The sequence below is a fragment of the Leguminivora glycinivorella genome, chromosome 3 (genome assembly GCF_023078275.1).
Source record: "Leguminivora glycinivorella isolate SPB_JAAS2020 chromosome 3, LegGlyc_1.1, whole genome shotgun sequence".
Taxonomy (NCBI): Eukaryota; Metazoa; Arthropoda; class Insecta; order Lepidoptera; family Tortricidae; genus Leguminivora; species Leguminivora glycinivorella.
Genome location: NC_062973.1, coordinates 4,699,310 through 4,719,383, shown reverse-complemented (window position 1 = coordinate 4,719,383; position 20,074 = coordinate 4,699,310). Strand labels below are relative to the sequence as shown.

Here is a 20,074-nt window from a genome sequence, read left to right as displayed (position 1 = left end):
TGTCTTAACAGTACAACTACTGCACACGAGATGGCGCGCGAAGAAAAACTCATGAAAACTCGAAAATTCGCCTTTTCCGGGACCTAAGGATAAGTTAGACCGATTTTTCACCCCCAAAAACCTCCACATAACAAATTTCTGCGAAATCGTTAGAGCGGTTTCCGAGATCGTCAGTGTAAATAAATATATATATAAATAAATAAATATACAAGAATTGCTCGTTTAAAAGTATAAGATTTGTTATCGATTGACATTCATAGAGCTAGCGTTGACCGGATGGTTTTGTTTAGGGGTCACCATATCAAATATAATTTACTTTCAGTACGAGTAGTTTCACGGCATTTTCCTGTTTAAAAACGTAAATCAATTTAGTATAAAATATTAAAACTACAATATGGCATATAAAGAAATCCCCCGTACAGTGTAGGTATGAAAATATCTGGAGATGACAAAATCACGAGTAGTATTCGACGCTTCGTCAGCAAGACCTTTTATCTATGTTATCACATAAAACTACGTAACGAAAACTTAATGTTACAAGCTACCCTTTTTTTATCAAACTTTTTCTGTAAAAGTGAGTCATGTTATCGCATTCACGGGACAAATAAAAACATTTCTCTGAGGATACCCTTATCGCCGGCCGTGACCCGCGTTATCAGTCACTTTGGGTCCTGGACAACATTAGTTGAGAATTTTTACAACCATATTATTGACTGATAAAAAAAGTTGTGGGGTGTTTTTGCATCAAGATATGTCAACAAGACAACAAGTATCATGTTGAGATATGTCCAATATTGATGTAAACTTTCGCGATTTTTATTACCTACACATTTTATAACCTAACCACAAAATGAAAACTTTGTAAAAACCCCCGACCGTGACATAGTAGACCGATTTTCATGAAACATGGCTAAGGACACTCCCGACTAACTCAGCTTACAGACAAAAAAAAAATCTAAATCTGTTCATCCATTCGGGAACTGCGATGCCACAGACAGACAGACAGACTCGTCAGATTTATAACACCCCGTCGTTTTTGCGTCAGGGGTTAAAAACTATAAACTAGACTTAATCACATCTCAGACACTGGTGATCAAATACATATTATATGAAAGAGGCGCGTTCCTAACACACATTCCAAGCTCGTGTAGGTGAACGCGTACCACGTTTGTATAAGTGAGATATGACAGGTCGACTGTTCGCGTTTTTGCCAAGCGGTAACTTTGAGGTAACCGAGAGGGGGTGGGCGGCACTTTCAGCGGGGAACGGGTGGTGGTGTACGATAGTACTCTTTATTATACTGTGACTTAATAATCGAATAAAACTATGTTTGTTTCAAAACATATAGTTTTACGCGATTAAGTTTCGTTTGTAATTTTATGGATGTCAAATATTGGTGTTTGGATATTTCAATATTGCCACTGTCCATAATGACGTTGTTATTCCCTTATGACACTTAGATAGATAAAGATAACATTTGAAGTATCTTCACAGCTCAAAATTCAAATCAGACTGTAATTTTTTTTGCGTACATGGGAAGCCCATGTCACGTATCTTATCTTATCTTAAATCTTATATTTTCTTATCTTAAATATGCAGCCCACGTTTAAATCTAAAATAACTTGTATGTACTTGTAACTTAGATTTCAGGGAAGAGATGACATACTTAGCAGCCATAAAATGAACCTACCTTTGCAGTTCAGTTGAAAACATGGAATATATATTTTTTTTTTTACTTAAAATAGCTTTTATCAATTCCGGGTAGCGAAGTATCCAGTATTTATTTTTACCACACTAGTGTTTGTTTCAACTTTCCACGTATTTTGTTTTCATATACGCATATATATTGTTTTTTTTTTTGCGAAAAGCAACCGAGGGGTTAATTCGTAGAATAAAATGTTTTTCATGATTCCATTTTTCGGAAAGGCAAAGCTTTTTCAACGAGAGGAGGAGGGATTTGCCCAGCAGTGGGACATTAAAACAGGCTAATGAAATAAAATAAATTGATCCAACAATCACATTTTTTTTAAACTGAAACTTAAAAATAAACAAACTAAGCAGTTCAAGCAACTACATATATAGAATAGAGTTTTATGAAATATCTAGCGTAGTATGATGATACACAGCCGCCGCTTAAAGTATGCTAAGTAGCTCAAACTTGCGAAATTCTAAGTGCCTAACTTCAACATCTCCACCTTGATTATAGTACCTACAGATACTTACTAACGATCCCATTCGAATAATGCTTTTAAAATGTCATAACAACACGGTGCTGATCTGCCAGTTTCAAAAGTAACGTTTTAATCATATGACATCTTGACATTGTTAGACCCTGTTAGTGTCATGGTTGAGAGTTAGCATGTAAAAATAAGCTATACGGGCAAAACATTAGCCATTTATAGCCGTCCATATATGACGTCACGTCAAATTTCGTATTATTGCATCACCGCCACGCATATGTCAGGCTTTGGATATGCCCCTCTCAGCCTTACGATATGACACAATATGTGGATGAGCCCTTTCTAGCGACTGTATTAAATTCCATCACAACTGCTAGAATTTGCATAAGTGGCTATATATCTATTATACCAAGATGCTCTTAAGCGATGAGAACCCATTGCTTTTAAGAAACTTACATAGCATTTATAAACCACCAAAAGATAATGATTCCCAAAGAGAAACCAATGATGAACTCCACGAACAAATCGCCTCAATACTTTAAAAAGTTAAACAGCAGGTACTAAATTTCTGTTCAAAACCCTCCCAATGGAAAAGAGCGTAACTGTTTAAATTTAACGAGTAAAATATTACCTTCTGTTTAAAGGTCAAAGTTTACGGAATCGTTTAATCTCAAGGTTTCTGTTCAGAGTTGGCAAGCAATCGTTTTTGAGAAACCAACATAATTATGATCTCCGATTGTGATATTGTATGACGTTTTCTGCAACATAGCTGCTGAGTTGATGTCACTCAATTTTCTTGATGAAATGAGAGATGGATCGTCCAAATAAGGAAATTTAAATATTTGACTTTTAATGTCCATCCCTTCGCCAGTCAGATAATCAAGAACATCGAACAGACTACCTTGAACCGTAGGAAATCAAAATGCTGCCTTTGAGGTCCACAAACCAAGACAAATTGAAAAGCTGCAGAGATAGACCGCTTCTTTCTGCCATCATTCTACGCAACAATATTTTCATCTTCTTCACCTAAATAGTTTCATTTATCTGAGTGTTTCTCCAGAAAACCTGCTTAGCACCTACCTCAGACCTTCAAAAAAAGTGTAGGTACATAATATTAGCAAGTATATCTACTTACAACCCTTCTGGTTGACAGGGGTTGTCCACAATTACAGATGTCCATAGACTTATACTATATCATAAGGAAAAGGAAAAAAAAACCTAAGAGGAATATTTTACTAAAGACCCCGATGTATCGAAGTGTATCCGTGCAAGGGCTCCCAAAATAGAAAGATAAGAAAGAGGTCACACATTAACTGGATAAACTAAATGAAGTAAGCAATGGATATAACTCTGTTTAGGGTTCCTTTGGCAAATAGCGACGGCTTGTGGTATCTGCCATTAGTGAAGAGTTTGAATAGTTCTGTTACAGTTGTATTACGTTTCTGATTTGCGGTTCTAAGATGGATTGTTAACATTAAGAAAACCGCATATTTCACGAAAACTTTTAGGAGGAATTCTAATTCTAAATCTTTGTTATGGTAAACAAAATTATTGTGTACATTATGTCATAATGGGAAAATTATTAGAACAGATATTTGAAGTAATTTTTAAGAAATTTGGTCAAATCGCGCATTTTTCTACAAGAAAATATTCGTAGTATGTAAATTATCATACTCCTGAGATGTGGATAATTTTGGGCGATATCATAATTTACTCAACCAAATAATTTAATTCCAAGTGTAAAGTTATCCATACTATACTAATATTATAAATGGGAAAGTTTGTGTGTCTGTTTGTTTGTCCGTCTTTCACGGCAAAACGGAGCGACGAATTGACGTGATTTTTTAAGTGGAGATAGTTGAAGAGATGGAGAGTGACATAGGCTACTTTTTGTCTCTTCCTGACCCCCCACTTCCGTGAAATGGGGGGTGGAAATCTGTATGGAAGCTAATTTGGCAACGATTTCGATAGCTCTGCTTATTCAAGGGTTAAGTAAAACTCAGATTTATCAAATAGGTATGATTCTATTTCTTATAGCTTCTCTAGTGGATGACAGTCCTTGGGTAACAAAGTTTGCGTTAATTCAAATGATTAAATAACACAGATGGTAAACAATAGGCAACCCAAAGCCCATCCCGTTACGTTGGAATCTTTTGAATGCTCATGCTATTGTATTAATTTCAATGAACATGTTTAGCGTAGAAAGGGTTATAATTGATATTTTGATAGTAATTTTAATTACGAATTACTTTGTTTTCAAGGTAGATTGGGAAAGTAAAACGTGAGGTTGATTGGGTGTGTTCTTTCAGTTAGTTATAATTAATCGTATGAACACGAAATAAAATATTTTCGAATAAATATAATGAAAAGCGATATATTGTAAGTTTCCTGTTAACAAGCCTATAATGACGTGTCGAATTTAGCAAAAAGCAAAAAAAAAACATGGTGTATTGTTAATTTATGAAATTTACTGCTTAAAATATGTCATTTAATTCAAACAAATCTAACATTATTCTTATCGCTTGTTTCAGGTGACAAAAAATCATGTTATAGTGTTTGTGAGTGAAATCAAAATGAAGTCCAGGTGTCGTGCGTTCGCCGCGACGGTCGGCGCGCTACTGGCCATAATTGCGTGCGCAGTGTCCGAAGTTACCTCGGTGGAGGGGGAATCGCATAGGTATACGATAGACGAGCTTATGACGATGCACGTGGAGCATAAGGACTCGGGGGATCTTGGGATGGATCCTTGTAAAGCTGGTAAGTTTATATTTTCATTGTGTATTTTAATTAAATAAAATAACAATATAAATATTTTTGACGGGTAAAGTGGTAAGTCTCGATTTTGAAGCATTATTTCACCGTTGTGCGTAAAAGGTCACATGTCGGACTTAGCCGCTATGCTGCTATGCTTGGTATTACGTATTAAGTGGCGTTTTAAGATGAGAACTTATTCTGATTGAATGCACGCTTGTTGTGTGACTTTTAATAATAAAAATTTCGTAAACGATAGATCCTCTATTCAGTTCAGATACAATTTCGTCATATACCACTTTGTAAATTTGTCAACCCTTCATTTCAACACATAAAACGTTATTTTTCAAACATAAAAATGTACAAATTTTAAAATAATTACAAATTCCCATTTTTTTCGCTTCGCCTTCAAAAGCAATCAACCCGACATGATCGCAAATTAAAATCTAAAATCGAGTTAAAATAACATTTTACGCTCGCGTATTCCCAACCATTTTGCGTTTGAACGTTAAATTCGGGGACGGGTCGCAAAGCCGGATTTCCGGCGTGGACACCTTATGATTCCGTCATTTTGAACTGATTGCCTGGCGAATTTCACGGTTTTATTTGAGCTGTGGTGTAAAATTTAGGAAGTTAGCGTTGTCTTGTTTAACCATTTCTTTTTGTGAGTCTTGCATGGTCCTTATTGTTGCGAGTAGATCTCCTTCTTCTGTCTATGTCTGGATTTTATCCCATTTACTTCGGCTTATTGGTGAGAGCCAAATGTAATGTACGTACTCGTACGTACCTGTACACTTATGTACAGTCAACTAATTGGAACCCTAGGCCACTGTAGAACTAAGTATGTCATAGTGACGTTATAAATCAGATTGTAAGAAATCTCTTACTGCTTGTCATTTTGGCATGGTTATATAGTGCCCTAGGGTTCCTATTGGTTCACTGTACATGAAGTCTACTGCCTGATACTGTGATACAGTCAAGTGCAAAAATACGTATCGAAATAATCGTCTCATAAATATGGTAATACGCTCTTATTACACCGGACTAAGATGCTATAGGACATATTTTTGAGTAAGATGTGTACACCCATATTTTTACACTTGACTGTACATGGAGCAGGTTTGATAATTATCACTTTTGCTGAAAATATTTTTAATTTTAATTATAAAACTCCCGTGAGACTCATACATATTTAAAAATATTTTAAGCGGGTTACTCACGTATTAAATCGATATAGCGTTCGACATGTTTCGGTCCAATTTCGAGAACCTTTCTCAAGAGTAGCGACCGAAACATGTCGAACGCTATATCGACTTAATACGTGAGTAACCCGCTTAAAATATTTTTAATTACTTAATTATCATTATTCAACAGGATATATAATACACGTTTATAAATAACCAGTATTTAAGGTGCAATATCTAATAAGGACCGGTTCTAAAGCTTTCATGTTTGAAATTCTGTAGTTTTGTAAGTGTGAATGAGATTTAGAGCTTAAATAATGTTACCACGTTCGTACTAACCAAGCAAAACTGCAGATTTACTATATAAGGTCCTAATTTATTAGATGCAGATATTTTTACAGCTGATAGTACTCGGTCTCTGGAGTATATTAAACCGTGAAACATTATAGCTTTTACGATGTTTTTTTGGAGAAAACGGAAAAACAAATTTGCTACGTAAAAACACCCTGTTTATGTGATTATTAATGAAAACTCATTGAACAGATTCTAGTACCTCTTTTACGTACCACTTAACTGTAACTGGCCACTTCAATGACATGTGCAGTTTTCCCGCCGAACCTTTACGACATTTACAACAAACAATTGTTGACATGACAGACAGTGTTATTGTGACATGTGATAATGCACATGATGCCTTTTTTTAGACGAAATTATAATTAATTTTTTTGTTAGGAAAATGAAATCAAAAAAGTTACATGAAAAGATTTCTTAATTTATATTTAAAGTTAATTATTTTAATGTAAAGTATCATGTGTTAAAATATCTGCAACTAATAAATTAGGACCTTATATAAAAAAATAGAAAAATAAGCGCCGGTTACTTATCACGTTCGCGGTAACGGTAAAGATAAAATTATTTAAATGGCATAAAATTTTTTTAAAGAGTTCAAGGTTTTGCGTTTGAAAAAAATGGTTTTTAAATAAATTCCACGTGAAGAAAGTTTTGCGCGAAGCACTAGGAATGCCTATTTAATTAACTTTTTTACCACTTCTAAAATATTCTATTTTCTACTCGTCAACTTTAATCTGTCAATTAGGACACCACAGACTAAATTATAAGTGCTGTATTTTCAGTGTTAGATAGTCTTTGACATTTAGTCAACTATAATATTTCATTACAGTTCACTTTTAGTTAACTGTAATAATTTCAAAAATAGAACTTCATATTAAGTTCTTTACTAATTTGCGATACCTGGCAAATTGTTCTGAATCTGAAATACGTTTTTTTTATCTGTCGCGTTATCGACCAATCACAGACGGATAAAACAATTGGTTGCCTATAATTCGATGTTGATACAACGGTGAACGACGCCATTAACATTAATTTTAACTTGAATGATGATATTTTTCGTCCATTGATGATGAAGATGATGACTCATAGAAAAAGTATTGTATACAATAGTGATATAAATAAGTTTTTCACTCTCATACCGTACTATTAGGCCACTCAGCAAGCTTCGTGACCTAAACATGGTACTCGACTGAAAAGCTTTGTATATCACGATTGTATAAAATACTATTTCGAAATGTGTTGTAGCTTGAGTCAAAATCAAACCTAAAAAACACGTTATTAATTTTTCTACTTCCATTATGATAACTTAGGGCATAGGCATGGATGGATACGGCTGAAATAATAGTAGTTCAAAATCCAACATTCTAAGTATAATGGACGTCGTATATGCATAATAAAGTCTAGAATCGATAGAGTGTTGACCGCTATGCTACAAAGAAATATTGGCCGTGGTAATAAAAAAAGAATGTTTTGAATGATTCATGATCACGGAAAACAGAGTTTAGTTTTACTGCGTCGCAATATCGGCAGCTCGACAAAAATCAAAAAGGTAATTACGGTTTCCATCCCGGTCAATATAACTTATATGTATAATGGAAATAACCGTGAATCATCCAAAACTTTCTTTTTGATCACGTTCTATATCTCGGTCAATATAAGTCTAGTGTTTCAAAGTACATTTCGGAGATAAAAATACATTTTGAACGACATATCGTCCCAACAAAAAGTAGACTTCAAATTAAAATGTTACTCCGAAATCGGTCCGCCCACCGTATAAATACATCCCAGACAAACAACGACCTCCAAAAATACCCAATTGTCTGTTTGTCCCGCTGTTCTCCCGCATCTTGGCCACCCTTCAGAATTTCAATGAAAGGGGGTTTTTATCGCCGGCCGTTGATTTCTGTTTTAGCACTTTTTAATGGCCACGCCCCGTAGCCGAATGGCATTTCGAAACGGAACGCAATCGAAACGCCGCATAAATGTAGTCTGGCTCTGTCGCGCCAATATGCAAGATACGATACGATACGATCATTTATTAATAAAAAGATATTTTACATGTCATTTTCTTAATTCTAGGTAAGTACTTATGCTAACAAATCTGTTACATAGGTTTATCAGTCGTTTGATTAACCAACCAGTTGATTTTTTTTTACAAAAATTAACGTTTTAATAATGAAGTAGGTACCTATTATGGGTTAATTACATAGCTCAGTCTGGCACTTGAAAATAGTCGTCTAAGGAGTAAGCTTCAGATACTAGTTTATTTTTAAGTTTATTTATATATTTATATATAATAAGATTTAGAATTTTTGATATCCTGCGGTAATGCATTATATATCTTGGGTCCTACCGTGTGCATACATTTTCTCGACGCAACGCAAGCTTTTCTAACGCAAGAGCGATAGAGATAGATAACTACGAAAGAGATATTATCTTGAGCGTTTTGTAAGCGTTTGTGGATTCGGCTACGCACACAGGCCTCGAGGTAGAATTTCATTCTTTGTCCCCCAGATTCCTGAATAGTTCAATTTTTGAATTTTCGGTGTAAAACTTTTTCAATTTCAGTAACAGTTGTAGTGGCGGGTCTTAATTGATTTTTTATGAGGCCGATGACTTGAATTATGTTGAAAGTTTTCAACTAATTGGTGTGAAGTTATAAAATTGATTCTGTTCTGTTGAATAAGATACTTTGTAGGTACGCAATTAACGTAAAATATGTTGTACAGACAGCATGATGAAATTTAATAATAAATTATAATAATGCTCTCACATTTTTTGAAGAGATTACTATAATTACAAATAGCATACGTGGACTAACTTTGAACAACATTCACGTTTACCTAACAATGCAATATTTAAGACAATTCACGTTATAAGTAAAAAAATCGTTGATTTCAAAATTTGTGTACCTTTTTCTGGACATTTAAAGTTGCAAATGGTACTTATTCGTGCTTTAAAATAGCCAGAAAAATGTACAAAAATTTAAAAGCAAGTACAAAGACAATTCCAAATACTTACCGTTATGTAAACCGAATCGGTAAAACCGACAACTTTTATCGGTCCGGGACACGTTGCCGTAAAGTGGGATCCGGCACTCCATAAACCTTTAAAGTCAATAAAGCGGACCCTCATCAAGCGAACCGTAAAAATCGGACAATACCGGTTTTCTCTGCACCGATTTATTCTTGAAGATTTAACGGTTTTTTCGAATCTATTTGTTTGGTTGGTCGTCTTTGACTTTAAGTTTGTAATTTAAAATGCTTGACGGTTCGAAAGTATACTGGAATAATATAAATACCTATACATATAGTCTTGAAAATGATATAAAACAAAATTGCACCTGCGACAAGTTTGAACCTGTGACCTCTTAGAATGTGGCCGAGTCCGGTCGGAGAAGCAAATTCTTCATTTAGTTAACTTTGTTCAAAGTCATCCTTGCCTTTTTCCCATTATTTGGGGTCGGCGCAGCAGATCTTCCTCCATTCCTCTCTATCAGCCGTCATTTCCATACTAATACCTTTCACTCTCATATCATTGTTCACACATTCCATCCATCTTTTCTTAGGCCTTCCACTACCATTGTGTCCATCCACCTTCATATTTACCACTCGTTTTATAACATTGCTTTCATCCCTCCGCATTACATGCCCAAATGCCTAATCTACTTCCTCTCAACTTCTCTGTCACTGGCGCTACTCTCAGGCTGGCGTTACTTTGTTCAAAGTAAAGTAACTTTTCATTTAATTCATTGCATTAAGTATAAGAAATAAGTTTTGTTCAGAAATACCTAAATAGAACACAAAATATAAGTATGTAGGTAGGAAAATACAGCGGTCTCGGCGCCGAATATATTTTTATTCCATTCGGCGTCGAGACCCTTGGTCCGTGGGGCCCTGGCGCTCTGAGTCTCTTCAAGGACTTATCGAAGAGACTAAGAGACGCCACCGGCGACCGAAGAGCTGGCAGCTTCCTCGCTCAGCGTATTAGCTTGACAATCCAGCGAGGAAATGCTGCCAGCGTCTTCGGTACTATGCCACAGGGGCCGTTTTTAGATTTACTTTAGTTTAATTTTAGTTTTATTTAGTTTAATTTAATTTTTATTTTATTTTATTTTAAGTTTAATTTTAGATTTAATAGTTAGTTTTTTTATTGTAAGATAATTTTATGTCCCTAATGTTTTATTATATTATATAGTTTGTATTTAATATTCAGTAAAGAATTTTTGTTAAAGAATGGATTTTATAATTTTACAGTTTCATTTACAAACTCTAAAGTCATTAAGAAATAAATAGTTTTTAATTCCAGCCACGCTAAATCAAATTAATACTAAATTGATTTTCGTACCGTCACTCTGAGATGGAATTTTAATTTCATTCTAAACCTTTTGAAGACAAATTGGATTAATTCGCTGAGTTTATAGATTTCGTTATAAAAATGTTCGCATTTTTTGCCGAAATTACGAACTTTTTTTTAATGTTCGCAAAGTCGGCAAAAATGCAAGTCCCCTTTGATGTTGGAGGACCTCATTTTACCGATATAAGACGTTGTTACGTGATTTGGAACGATACTCAACCGCTCTTGAGAGCAAAAGAGGATCTGTTGGACGCATAGCCTTGAGTGGAAAATAAACCAATATTGGAAATTCTTGAAAGTTATTAAGTAAATTAATAGCTTTATTTTTCGCGAGTATTTTTTTTGTATTTCGTTATGACTATAGTAAACGACCATGTTTCCATGTAAATATTTCTACCAGTATGTGTAAATTCCAGTGCAATTTGGAAATCAAGCGTTGTGAGTACCTAATGCTGAAGGTCGTATTAAAACAATTACTGACTCATCATCCTCCTTGCGTTATCCCGGCATTTGCCACGGCTCATGGGAGCCTGGGGTCCGAATTGACAACTAATCCCAAGATTTGGCGTAGGCACTAGTTTTACGAAAGCGACTGCCATCTGACCTTCCAACCCGAAGAGTAACTAGGCCTTATTGGAATTAGTCCGGTCTCCTAACGATGTTTTCCTTCACCGAAAAGCAACTGGCAAATATGAAATGACATTTTGCACAACTGGCAAATATGAAACTGATTAAATTGGTAAAGAAATTACCAATTGATTAATCATAAACGTTTTTGTTACGACACAAATCTAAGAGCATCTTAAAAACAAAAAGTCGATACGAGCAAATGCCATCCGTTACATAACATATTATATATCAATCCACACTACTATTATAAATGGGAAAGTGTGTCTGTTTGTTAGTCCGTCCTTCACGGCAAAACGGAGCGACGAATTGTCGTGATTTTTTAAGTGGAGATAGTTGAAGGGATGGAGAGTGACATAGGCTACTTTTTATCTCTATCTAACGCGAGTGAAGCCGCGGGCAAAAGCTAGTTATGTATAAAGGACGGCAAGCTCATACCAAATCACGATTGCGTTTTTTAACAAAATTCTAAATCAGAATCAGCCACGATTGCATTTCACTGAAGCAAGAATCACTCGCACAGTTGTAAGAGTTGTAAGTGATCAAATGCTCAAAAGATCCTCGAAGTGCTTCGAGCTCGAACGAGCTTGCAATTTGTTGGCGCACTTCATTTTACAGCGACTTTAGATTGTTGAGCCACGCTTTTACAATCTCTTTACTTTGCAACATAGAGGAATAAGTAAGGGAAGAGTTTGTAAAAAAAAAAGTTTGTAACTCCATAATCAGTAAATTATCAGCGGGTTATTTGTATAGGCATAGTTAAGTAACATCTAGCGACAATCAACGTCAATCACGCGTCAAATAGCGTGAATTATCATTACCAGAGTACCACTACTCGATACTACACTGAGAGAAAATACAACCAGTTTTCATGTTCGTTCAACAAGTTTTTTGGTTAAAATAGCGCCTACGTGCTCTTTGGTTCAAACAACAAGCTACTTGTCATTTGAATCGGCAATACATTTGAACCAACAAGTCGATTTTATAAAAACAACCTGACACATATTGTTTTAAACATACGTTTGGCTGATTCAAACGGATAAACCGCAACAAGTCGAACTTGTTAAATTCACAATGCAAATTTCTCTCAGTGTAGGTGGCAACAAATGTCTCGTCTGCCACAAATTTAATATTATAACAGTTTACAACTTATACTATAAGCAGAAGGAATTGAAAACAGAATACTGATTAATACTATTGTAATACTAGCTAAAAATTGGTGAGCATTAGACTCTTCGTTCGTCGCGACATATACTGACAAATAGCAGTACTGATAACTTCCCTTACTTATCCTGTATGCTTTGCAATTAGGGGATTATTTATTACTAGTATATTGATTTATTTAAGTACCCAGCTCACTCAAGAGTGATATGCATAATTTTATGCTTAAATCAAGGCATTATAATTATAAAATAGAAATATGTATAATACGTGTACGCCGTATTTTAGACTTTATTTGAGAAATTGACAGAATTCTGTCTAATTTTTGAAATTCTACTGCCGTATCAAGGGTTAAATAATTGTGTTTAGTGTTTCATAAATTTTGTTGTTGTTTAATTATGTATTGAATAATAATTGATTACGAAATCGTTACATCTTATGATCGTGTGTGATTGTCAAACATTTTTTTTTTCATAACAACTAAGCAACGTTACAGTAACCTTATTACTAAATAAAAAAACACCTTATAATGTCCTCACCCTTGTTTTCAGTAAATACATTATGCAATTATTATTTTTATTATAAAACACGCACACGGTTATAACTTGATGTTTTAGGTATAACCATAAACATTTAACATATATAACATTAACATCTAAATCGCTAAAAACTAAACCTTCCTAGAAACTAGTTAAAAACGAACGGTATCTAAAAAACAATTATTCACTCTCAAAAACGAACATTAAATCTACGCCGTTTTTGCACTGCATTTAAGCAAAATACCCTCGCTTGCTCAACCTGCCACAGGCAGGTACAAAAATTAAAAAACTCGATATTTTTCATTAATTTTTCGTAGCAAACTCAGCTTTTACCACGAGTTTCTGACGCTTCATCGTACTCGTTACGGAAAATAATATGAATTTTCAAATCAAAGATCAAAATCAAAATAAAATATCAATACAGAGGACGTAAGTTCAAGTCTCACGCAAAAAAACATTTTCTGTGACACTTACGCTATTGTGTAACGTATTCTTAATCGTTAGCCCAATCGTCTGCCCACCATGACATACGGTGCCGAGACATGGACGCTCACTAAAAAGGCTGTGCATAAGATACGGGTAGCACATAGAGCGATGGAGCGCACCATGCTCGACACTAAGCTTCAAGATCGAGTGAGGAATGTCGAGATCCGACGCCGCACCAAGGTGCGGGACGTGGGTGACGTCATTTACAAACTCAAATGGAATTGGGCGGGGCATGTTGCCAGGCAGAGTGATGGCAGGTGGACCAAAATGTTGACCGAATGGTGGCCGCTATCGGATGTAAGAAGCGCCTGGCATCCGTTGGCTCGTTGGGTGGACAACATTTGAAAAACTGCGGGGCATTTCTAGATGAGGTAAGCCCACGGTAAGTGGCGTACACGAAGGGAGGACTATGTTCAGCAGTGGAAAATTAATGGCTGAAATGATGATGATTATGAATCTTCAGTAACACTTGTGGCCTGTTTTACAGTGACAATTGGCGCCCAACAGTGACATCTCACCGTCCCTTGCCTGTTCAATAAGGAAATATTGACGATGTTATTTGTCGACACAGAAATAGGTACAATCAATCAATTGCAACTATGTCAAAATGACAAACAGTAAGAGATTTCTTACAATCTGATTTAGAACGTCACTATGACACAGTTCTACAGTGGCCTAGGGTTCCAACTGGTTGACTTTGACTGTACAATCGACAATGTCACTGTGATGAAATAGACCAATGGTAGCGGTTCTGCAGTAAATCGTAGACGCGTAGCCCGTAGAGCCTGCTACGACCGCTACGCGGCGTAGCGCCTGATTTATGAAGGCTTCGATGCATATGCAGTTTGTTTGGGTTCTCATTACTGTAATGGTTCGTTTAATGAATTAATGTATGTTTGGTTTGAGCTATTAAATAAATTAAATTGTGGTAATAATGAAATAATTTGTTATTTTTGGTTGGGAATGACAACAAATAATGATATTAACATAATATTGGAAAATCGTAATAGAATAAAGTAAATGTTCCACCCGTTGTATTTTTTTTTTATTAATTTCAAGCTAGTGTCGTGAAAAGATAAGTTAGTTAGAAAAAATAAATATGCAAAAATACCTAAAATTTTCAATTTCAAGACTTATATTTCTTAGAAATTTGTTCATGGACGAAATGCAATAACAAAATATGCAAAAATTCTTCAAATTTTCAATTTCAACACTGAAATTTCTTACAGTGCTCGTTCACGGTAGTTTTTTGAGAAAAAATATAGAGAGTGAGTGGATGACTGGACTTATTCATTAATTTGACTTAATGATTTTATTCCTGAATGAATCGGTCAAATAAATGGTTGTGTCCAGCAACAATAGGCTACTAGACTCATATCGAATTTGGCACAAGAAATAATTGTTTTCTGTAGTATTTGACATAAGAAACCATACATACTGTACGATGTACTTCTTATTATACTGTGGTTTAGGTGCCGAAACCAAAGAATTACCGTTGTTACTAACAAACTACAAGATACGCTTTTGTTTTACTTTCGCGCCATAACAATCTCTTTGTATGTAGTAGGGCCCTCCACCATTACAGATAGGTGATAGGGCACGCTGACTTGCATACGGTCAGCTACATAAATATCTATACAGCTTTGTTCAGTTTTGAACCTTCTTCCTTAGTAATAAGTTTCGTTGTGTATAGATATTTATAGTCGTGACTGTACAACGGCGGGCTTATGACGGCCACGCTTTTATCGACTGTGAATATACTTGGCACACTCTAACAAGTACAAGAGAGGATGACGAGTGGCGTGAGATACGGTAGTAGTGCAACCATCATACATTTTAATACTTCCAGGTACTAAGTTTACTGGGTGTTAAATTATTGCTTATGCTACTAAGGACCTATTTAGATTATAACTTCGTACAGGTAGATCCAAAAAAAATTTGAAAAATAATTTTAGGTGTATCTTACTAGCTACACAAGAGCAACTTTTACTAAGGAACTTAATGCACAGTCGCGAAAATACTTTCCTATATTACTTTCGTTTAGAATTATATTACGCTTTCTTGTGCGTTTTTGGCGAATGTGTCAAAGATTTTGATTAATTATTTCAATTCTCGGGTAAATTGATAACAAAAAACGTATTAACTTTAAACCATCAAACTGAATCAAAGCCATCCATTTATTTAAAATTTAGGATTCAAAATCAACATTTAAAACGAATTCTTACAGCCAGTTTTGGGCATGAATCAAATTTTTTTATGAAATTACTTTGCACTGTGGATAAAATGTATCTTTGTCATTTGTTTTTGAAGTAGCAAGAGTACCTTTATCAGTTGGTGTAGTGAAAATAATCATTCTTTATTATAGCCACATTAACAGTATTATTTCCAGTAAATCCTCCCTATACTCATCATAGTAATCAACATCAAGCTATTTCACGAAAGTGTCGGTCATTCCTAATAAGCCACCTACTAAAATAAATACTTACCGCCAACCTGCCCATTACCTAAACTGCGGTGGCGTCTCATAATTTTGCCACTAAGTGTATCATAAATGTGACGATTCCTTCACGCCGGTACAAGCGAGGCCACTTTAACATGCCTTTAGTGAAGGCTATTTCTCCTTGTGCTAACGGAATGCCTGAGCGACATAGGGGAGGTACGCTTGAAAAACATGTACTTATGCCTTAGCAACGAGGATCAAGTATTAGAGTGTGGCTAATGAAATATTGCCCCAACTTTTGGCGGGAAATTCAAAAAATCTAGGGCTGGTCACACTTGGTATAGTAGGAGATATAGTTTTGATACTAGAAAATATTTTTGTTTTCTGTGCACACTTATATTGAAAATCAATAGAAATTGCTAATATATGTACAGAAATTTGACAAAATCTGTTAGCATTTGACGTATTAACCTAAAAGTTTTACGATGGTTATTGGCATTTAAATATTAATAATTAACGTGTATTACAAGCAGTAATGGGGAATGCACTATCGACATTTTTGCCGCTCATGTATAGACATGTTTCACCAAGATATTTTTATATATATTTTATATTTTTATTGCCATATAAGCAGTGGTGGCCGAGTGGATATGACGCCCGACTTTCTATCCGGAGGTCGCGGGTTCAAATCCTGGCTCGTACCAATGAGTTTTTGGGAACTTACGTACGAAATATCATTTAATATGTACCACTAGCTTTACGGTGAAGGAAAACATCGTGAAATTCAAAGATTTATGTGAAGTCTCCAACCCGCATTGGGCTAGCGTCACAGAATATATAATAGTACAAGTACAGAAGGCCCACTGCTTTGATGTTTCCGAAATGCCGCCTTTTTAAATACCTACAACATTCTTACAAAGAAACGAGCCGCACGTGCGCGGCGTCCGGTGATAGGGTTACCAATGGATCCAAACTAATTAATACTCACATTAAATGTTATACTATTATATTCAAGTCTTGAGTACTTTCTAGGTATATACGCTGTATTTATATATTTTTGTTCAAGGTTCCAACATCACAAGCCTTATTGAACTTTTCCGTGGGACTTAATCAGTAGTTTCCGTGGGACTTAATCAGTAGTAGATCTGTATAAGAATGTCTTTTGGTATTTATTTTATTCAATATGTCTATTTAACTAATTATTATTAGCCATTCCACTCGCGGACATCGCTTAAAAAACCTCGCGACGTAAAGTAACAATAGAAAGTGCGAACGTGCATTCCGTGAGAATGCGCGCCACTCCTGAGTAGGCCGCGAACTCGCGGCCGTCAGGATGTACTTGTAGCGCGGCGATAGGATCGCGGAGTGAGCCGCCCCTGCTAGCGTGGAGACTATATAGCCCGAACCGTCTCAGACATGAGAGGAGGCCTATGCCCAGCAGTGGAACGTATATAGGCTAAATTATATTATTTATTTTATTTTTTATATTTTTATATCAAATTACTACTGACCAGTCACTTCACTGATTTCTTCTAAATATTGGTTTTTCGTAAGTCGTTACGTTCCAATATTTTTATTTTATTAATGCTTTCCAGAGCTTCGAGTTTCTCCTTGTCTTTACACTCTTTTCCTGTTTATGAGATTTAAGTTTTATTATATTCACATACTTAATCAAAGTTATAGGCAAATGTTAGAACTAGTACTTAAAGTATCAAAATAATAATAGAGCACCTACCTACTATATTGTTTACGACTTGTAAACATTGCAGTTTTTCATTATATGCCGCTTCACGTCGACTTCGCTCTTGGTTGTAATTATTTATTAGCTTAAACAGCAAATTGCGGACCTCGCTTGGTATCGTCATTGTTATAATATTTAAGATTTACCCTTAATAACCCGCGAACAATTTGAATAAGTGACATAAATTGACAGCAGACTTTTAGCCTTTTTTTAAACCATAGACAATTGGTGATACCACAAGGAAATATCTGTCAACAATATTTGGCTAGCCAGACTCTATAGAGAATTACTGTCAAAGTAAAATATGTAATCACAGTGCATAGACTGCCATCTCTTGACACATTTAAACCTCAGTTTTAATAATTTGGCCCATATTCATAGCTTGATATGTGTTAAAATGTCAAATATTAATATTAGCGCCATCTAGCCGAGCGTCCCCCAAAGGTGTTATGCCCTTATGCCATCTAGGTTACCGTACCTTTTTCTATATGGTTCTGAGGTACGTTTTTTTCTTAGACTGTAGCTGTCTATACGGAGTTACATGTTTTTGTGCCTTAGGCACCGGTCCCATTGAAAGCATGTAAAACTATTAGCTATACGGCGAAAGAAATGAACAAAAGATAGTCCCCGTTTAAATAAAAGAGAGAGCGAGGACTATTACCGCATTTCTTTCATTAAGAGGGCTTTCGTGTGAAAAACAGTGAAATCGCAACCGAGCGCTTGATCATAACGTGTTTGGCATCAAATTAAAGGGCTTTGCGAGTAGTTTACAAATATATATCACATTATACGACTTTTTCTACTTGGTCTAACAAAATATGAGAAAATGTCCAAAAGTGGTAATAATTGTACCGGTGAAGGCTCGTTTTCAAAACTATCAATTTTACATTCTTTTGACTTTTTTTTGGAAAGCACCTTTTTTTTGAACACAGGAGCGACTATTTTTGGTTCGTTTCTATCACCGATAGCTTATCATTTACTAGCTTTAATTGGGACCAGTGCCTTATTTTAGACTAAATTTTTGTATGGCGCTGTTATTTGTAATCTCGTGTTATTATGTCTAACTCTTTCGATTTAAAGGATACTGATGGTTGGTTTATAACTGGGTGACTATAAAATCAATAGCATTAGAAGGTAAATGATGTCAACATCTGTCTATGAATAACCATTATCTCAGTGTCTAGTCGCCTAAAAGGTCAAGAAAAGTTTGAGTATGTGTACATAAGTAAGTATAAGGGTAAGGCCAGAGTGCAATGCAATATTGGGCGTGCAGCGAGGCGGGGCGTACAAGTCAAACAATTGAAGCTCATACAAGTGTCCTGAGTCGACGCTGCGTAGCGTGAACGCTCCGCTCCGAGCGTCCACTCAGGCCTTAGTATAAAGCTTGTCGTTCTAGCATTTGAATAAAGCTCATGCTAAACGGTCTAGCGACGCTGTGCTCATTCAGAGTAGTTATGTCTTCTTCTTCCATTTCTGTTCCCGTTATTTGGGGTCAGGCCTCCTCATATATTTGCGCCAAGATATTCTATCTTGGGTTGTTGATTCCGGCAATTGTCGTGAGGTCTCCTTCTATCTGGTCTTTTTTTTGTCAGAGTAGAAATAATGTACAAGTACCTAAGCACCTAGCTAATTTATCTTATGTAAGGTACAGGGGGGCAAATCTCGACTGGGGGTCAATTGTAACTAATCGATTTTTTCCATTATTACACTATGATGAGTTTTACATGTGACCATTAAACACGCCTACATAACCGGTGGACAAACATTGTAAAACATGAAAAAAATGGACCAGTTACATTTGCCCCCCAGTAGAGATTTGCCCCGCTGTACCTTACCTTTTTTTATACTACGTCGGTGTCAAACTAGCATACGGTCCGCCTGATGTAAAGCGGTCACCGTAACCTATGGATGCCTGCAACTCAAATAGTGTCACATGCGCGTTGCCACCCCATTAGAAACTTGTACACTCCCTTTTGCTGTAGGTATTAAGTATAAGTACACAGCAAAAAGGAGTGTACAAGTTCCAAGGAGAGTTCGGGTTGCCGACGACTCAAAGGACAATAGACGGAACAAATTAGTTTCGTAGATCCTTCCGTCACCAGCACCCTCGTTGAGCTCTGGCAGCCTTATTCACCACTATGAGTAGGGTCTAGTGCTATTTGGCTGCGGTCTTCTGTAAGGCGGTGGTACTTCCCCAGTTGGGCTCTGCTCTAGATTCGAGCGAGACGATATCCGCTGTGCTGTGCCCTACCACACAA

The 20,074-nt window shown here is 35.9% G+C and overlaps 1 protein-coding gene across 2 annotated transcripts in view; it reads left to right on the top strand.

Annotated features, from left to right (window-relative positions):
• Positions 1-20,074, top strand: part of LOC125242666 (bone morphogenetic protein 1) — a 136,938-nt gene that overhangs the window by 13,106 nt on the left and 103,758 nt on the right. For both annotated transcript variants that reach the window (XM_048151518.1, XM_048151519.1), the window contains exon 2: positions 4,712-4,937. In XM_048151518.1, coding sequence (XP_048007475.1) covers positions 4,754-4,937 — 184 coding nt within the window. In that variant the 5' untranslated portion in view covers positions 4,712-4,753. The remainder of the gene's footprint in view (positions 1-4,711; positions 4,938-20,074) is intronic.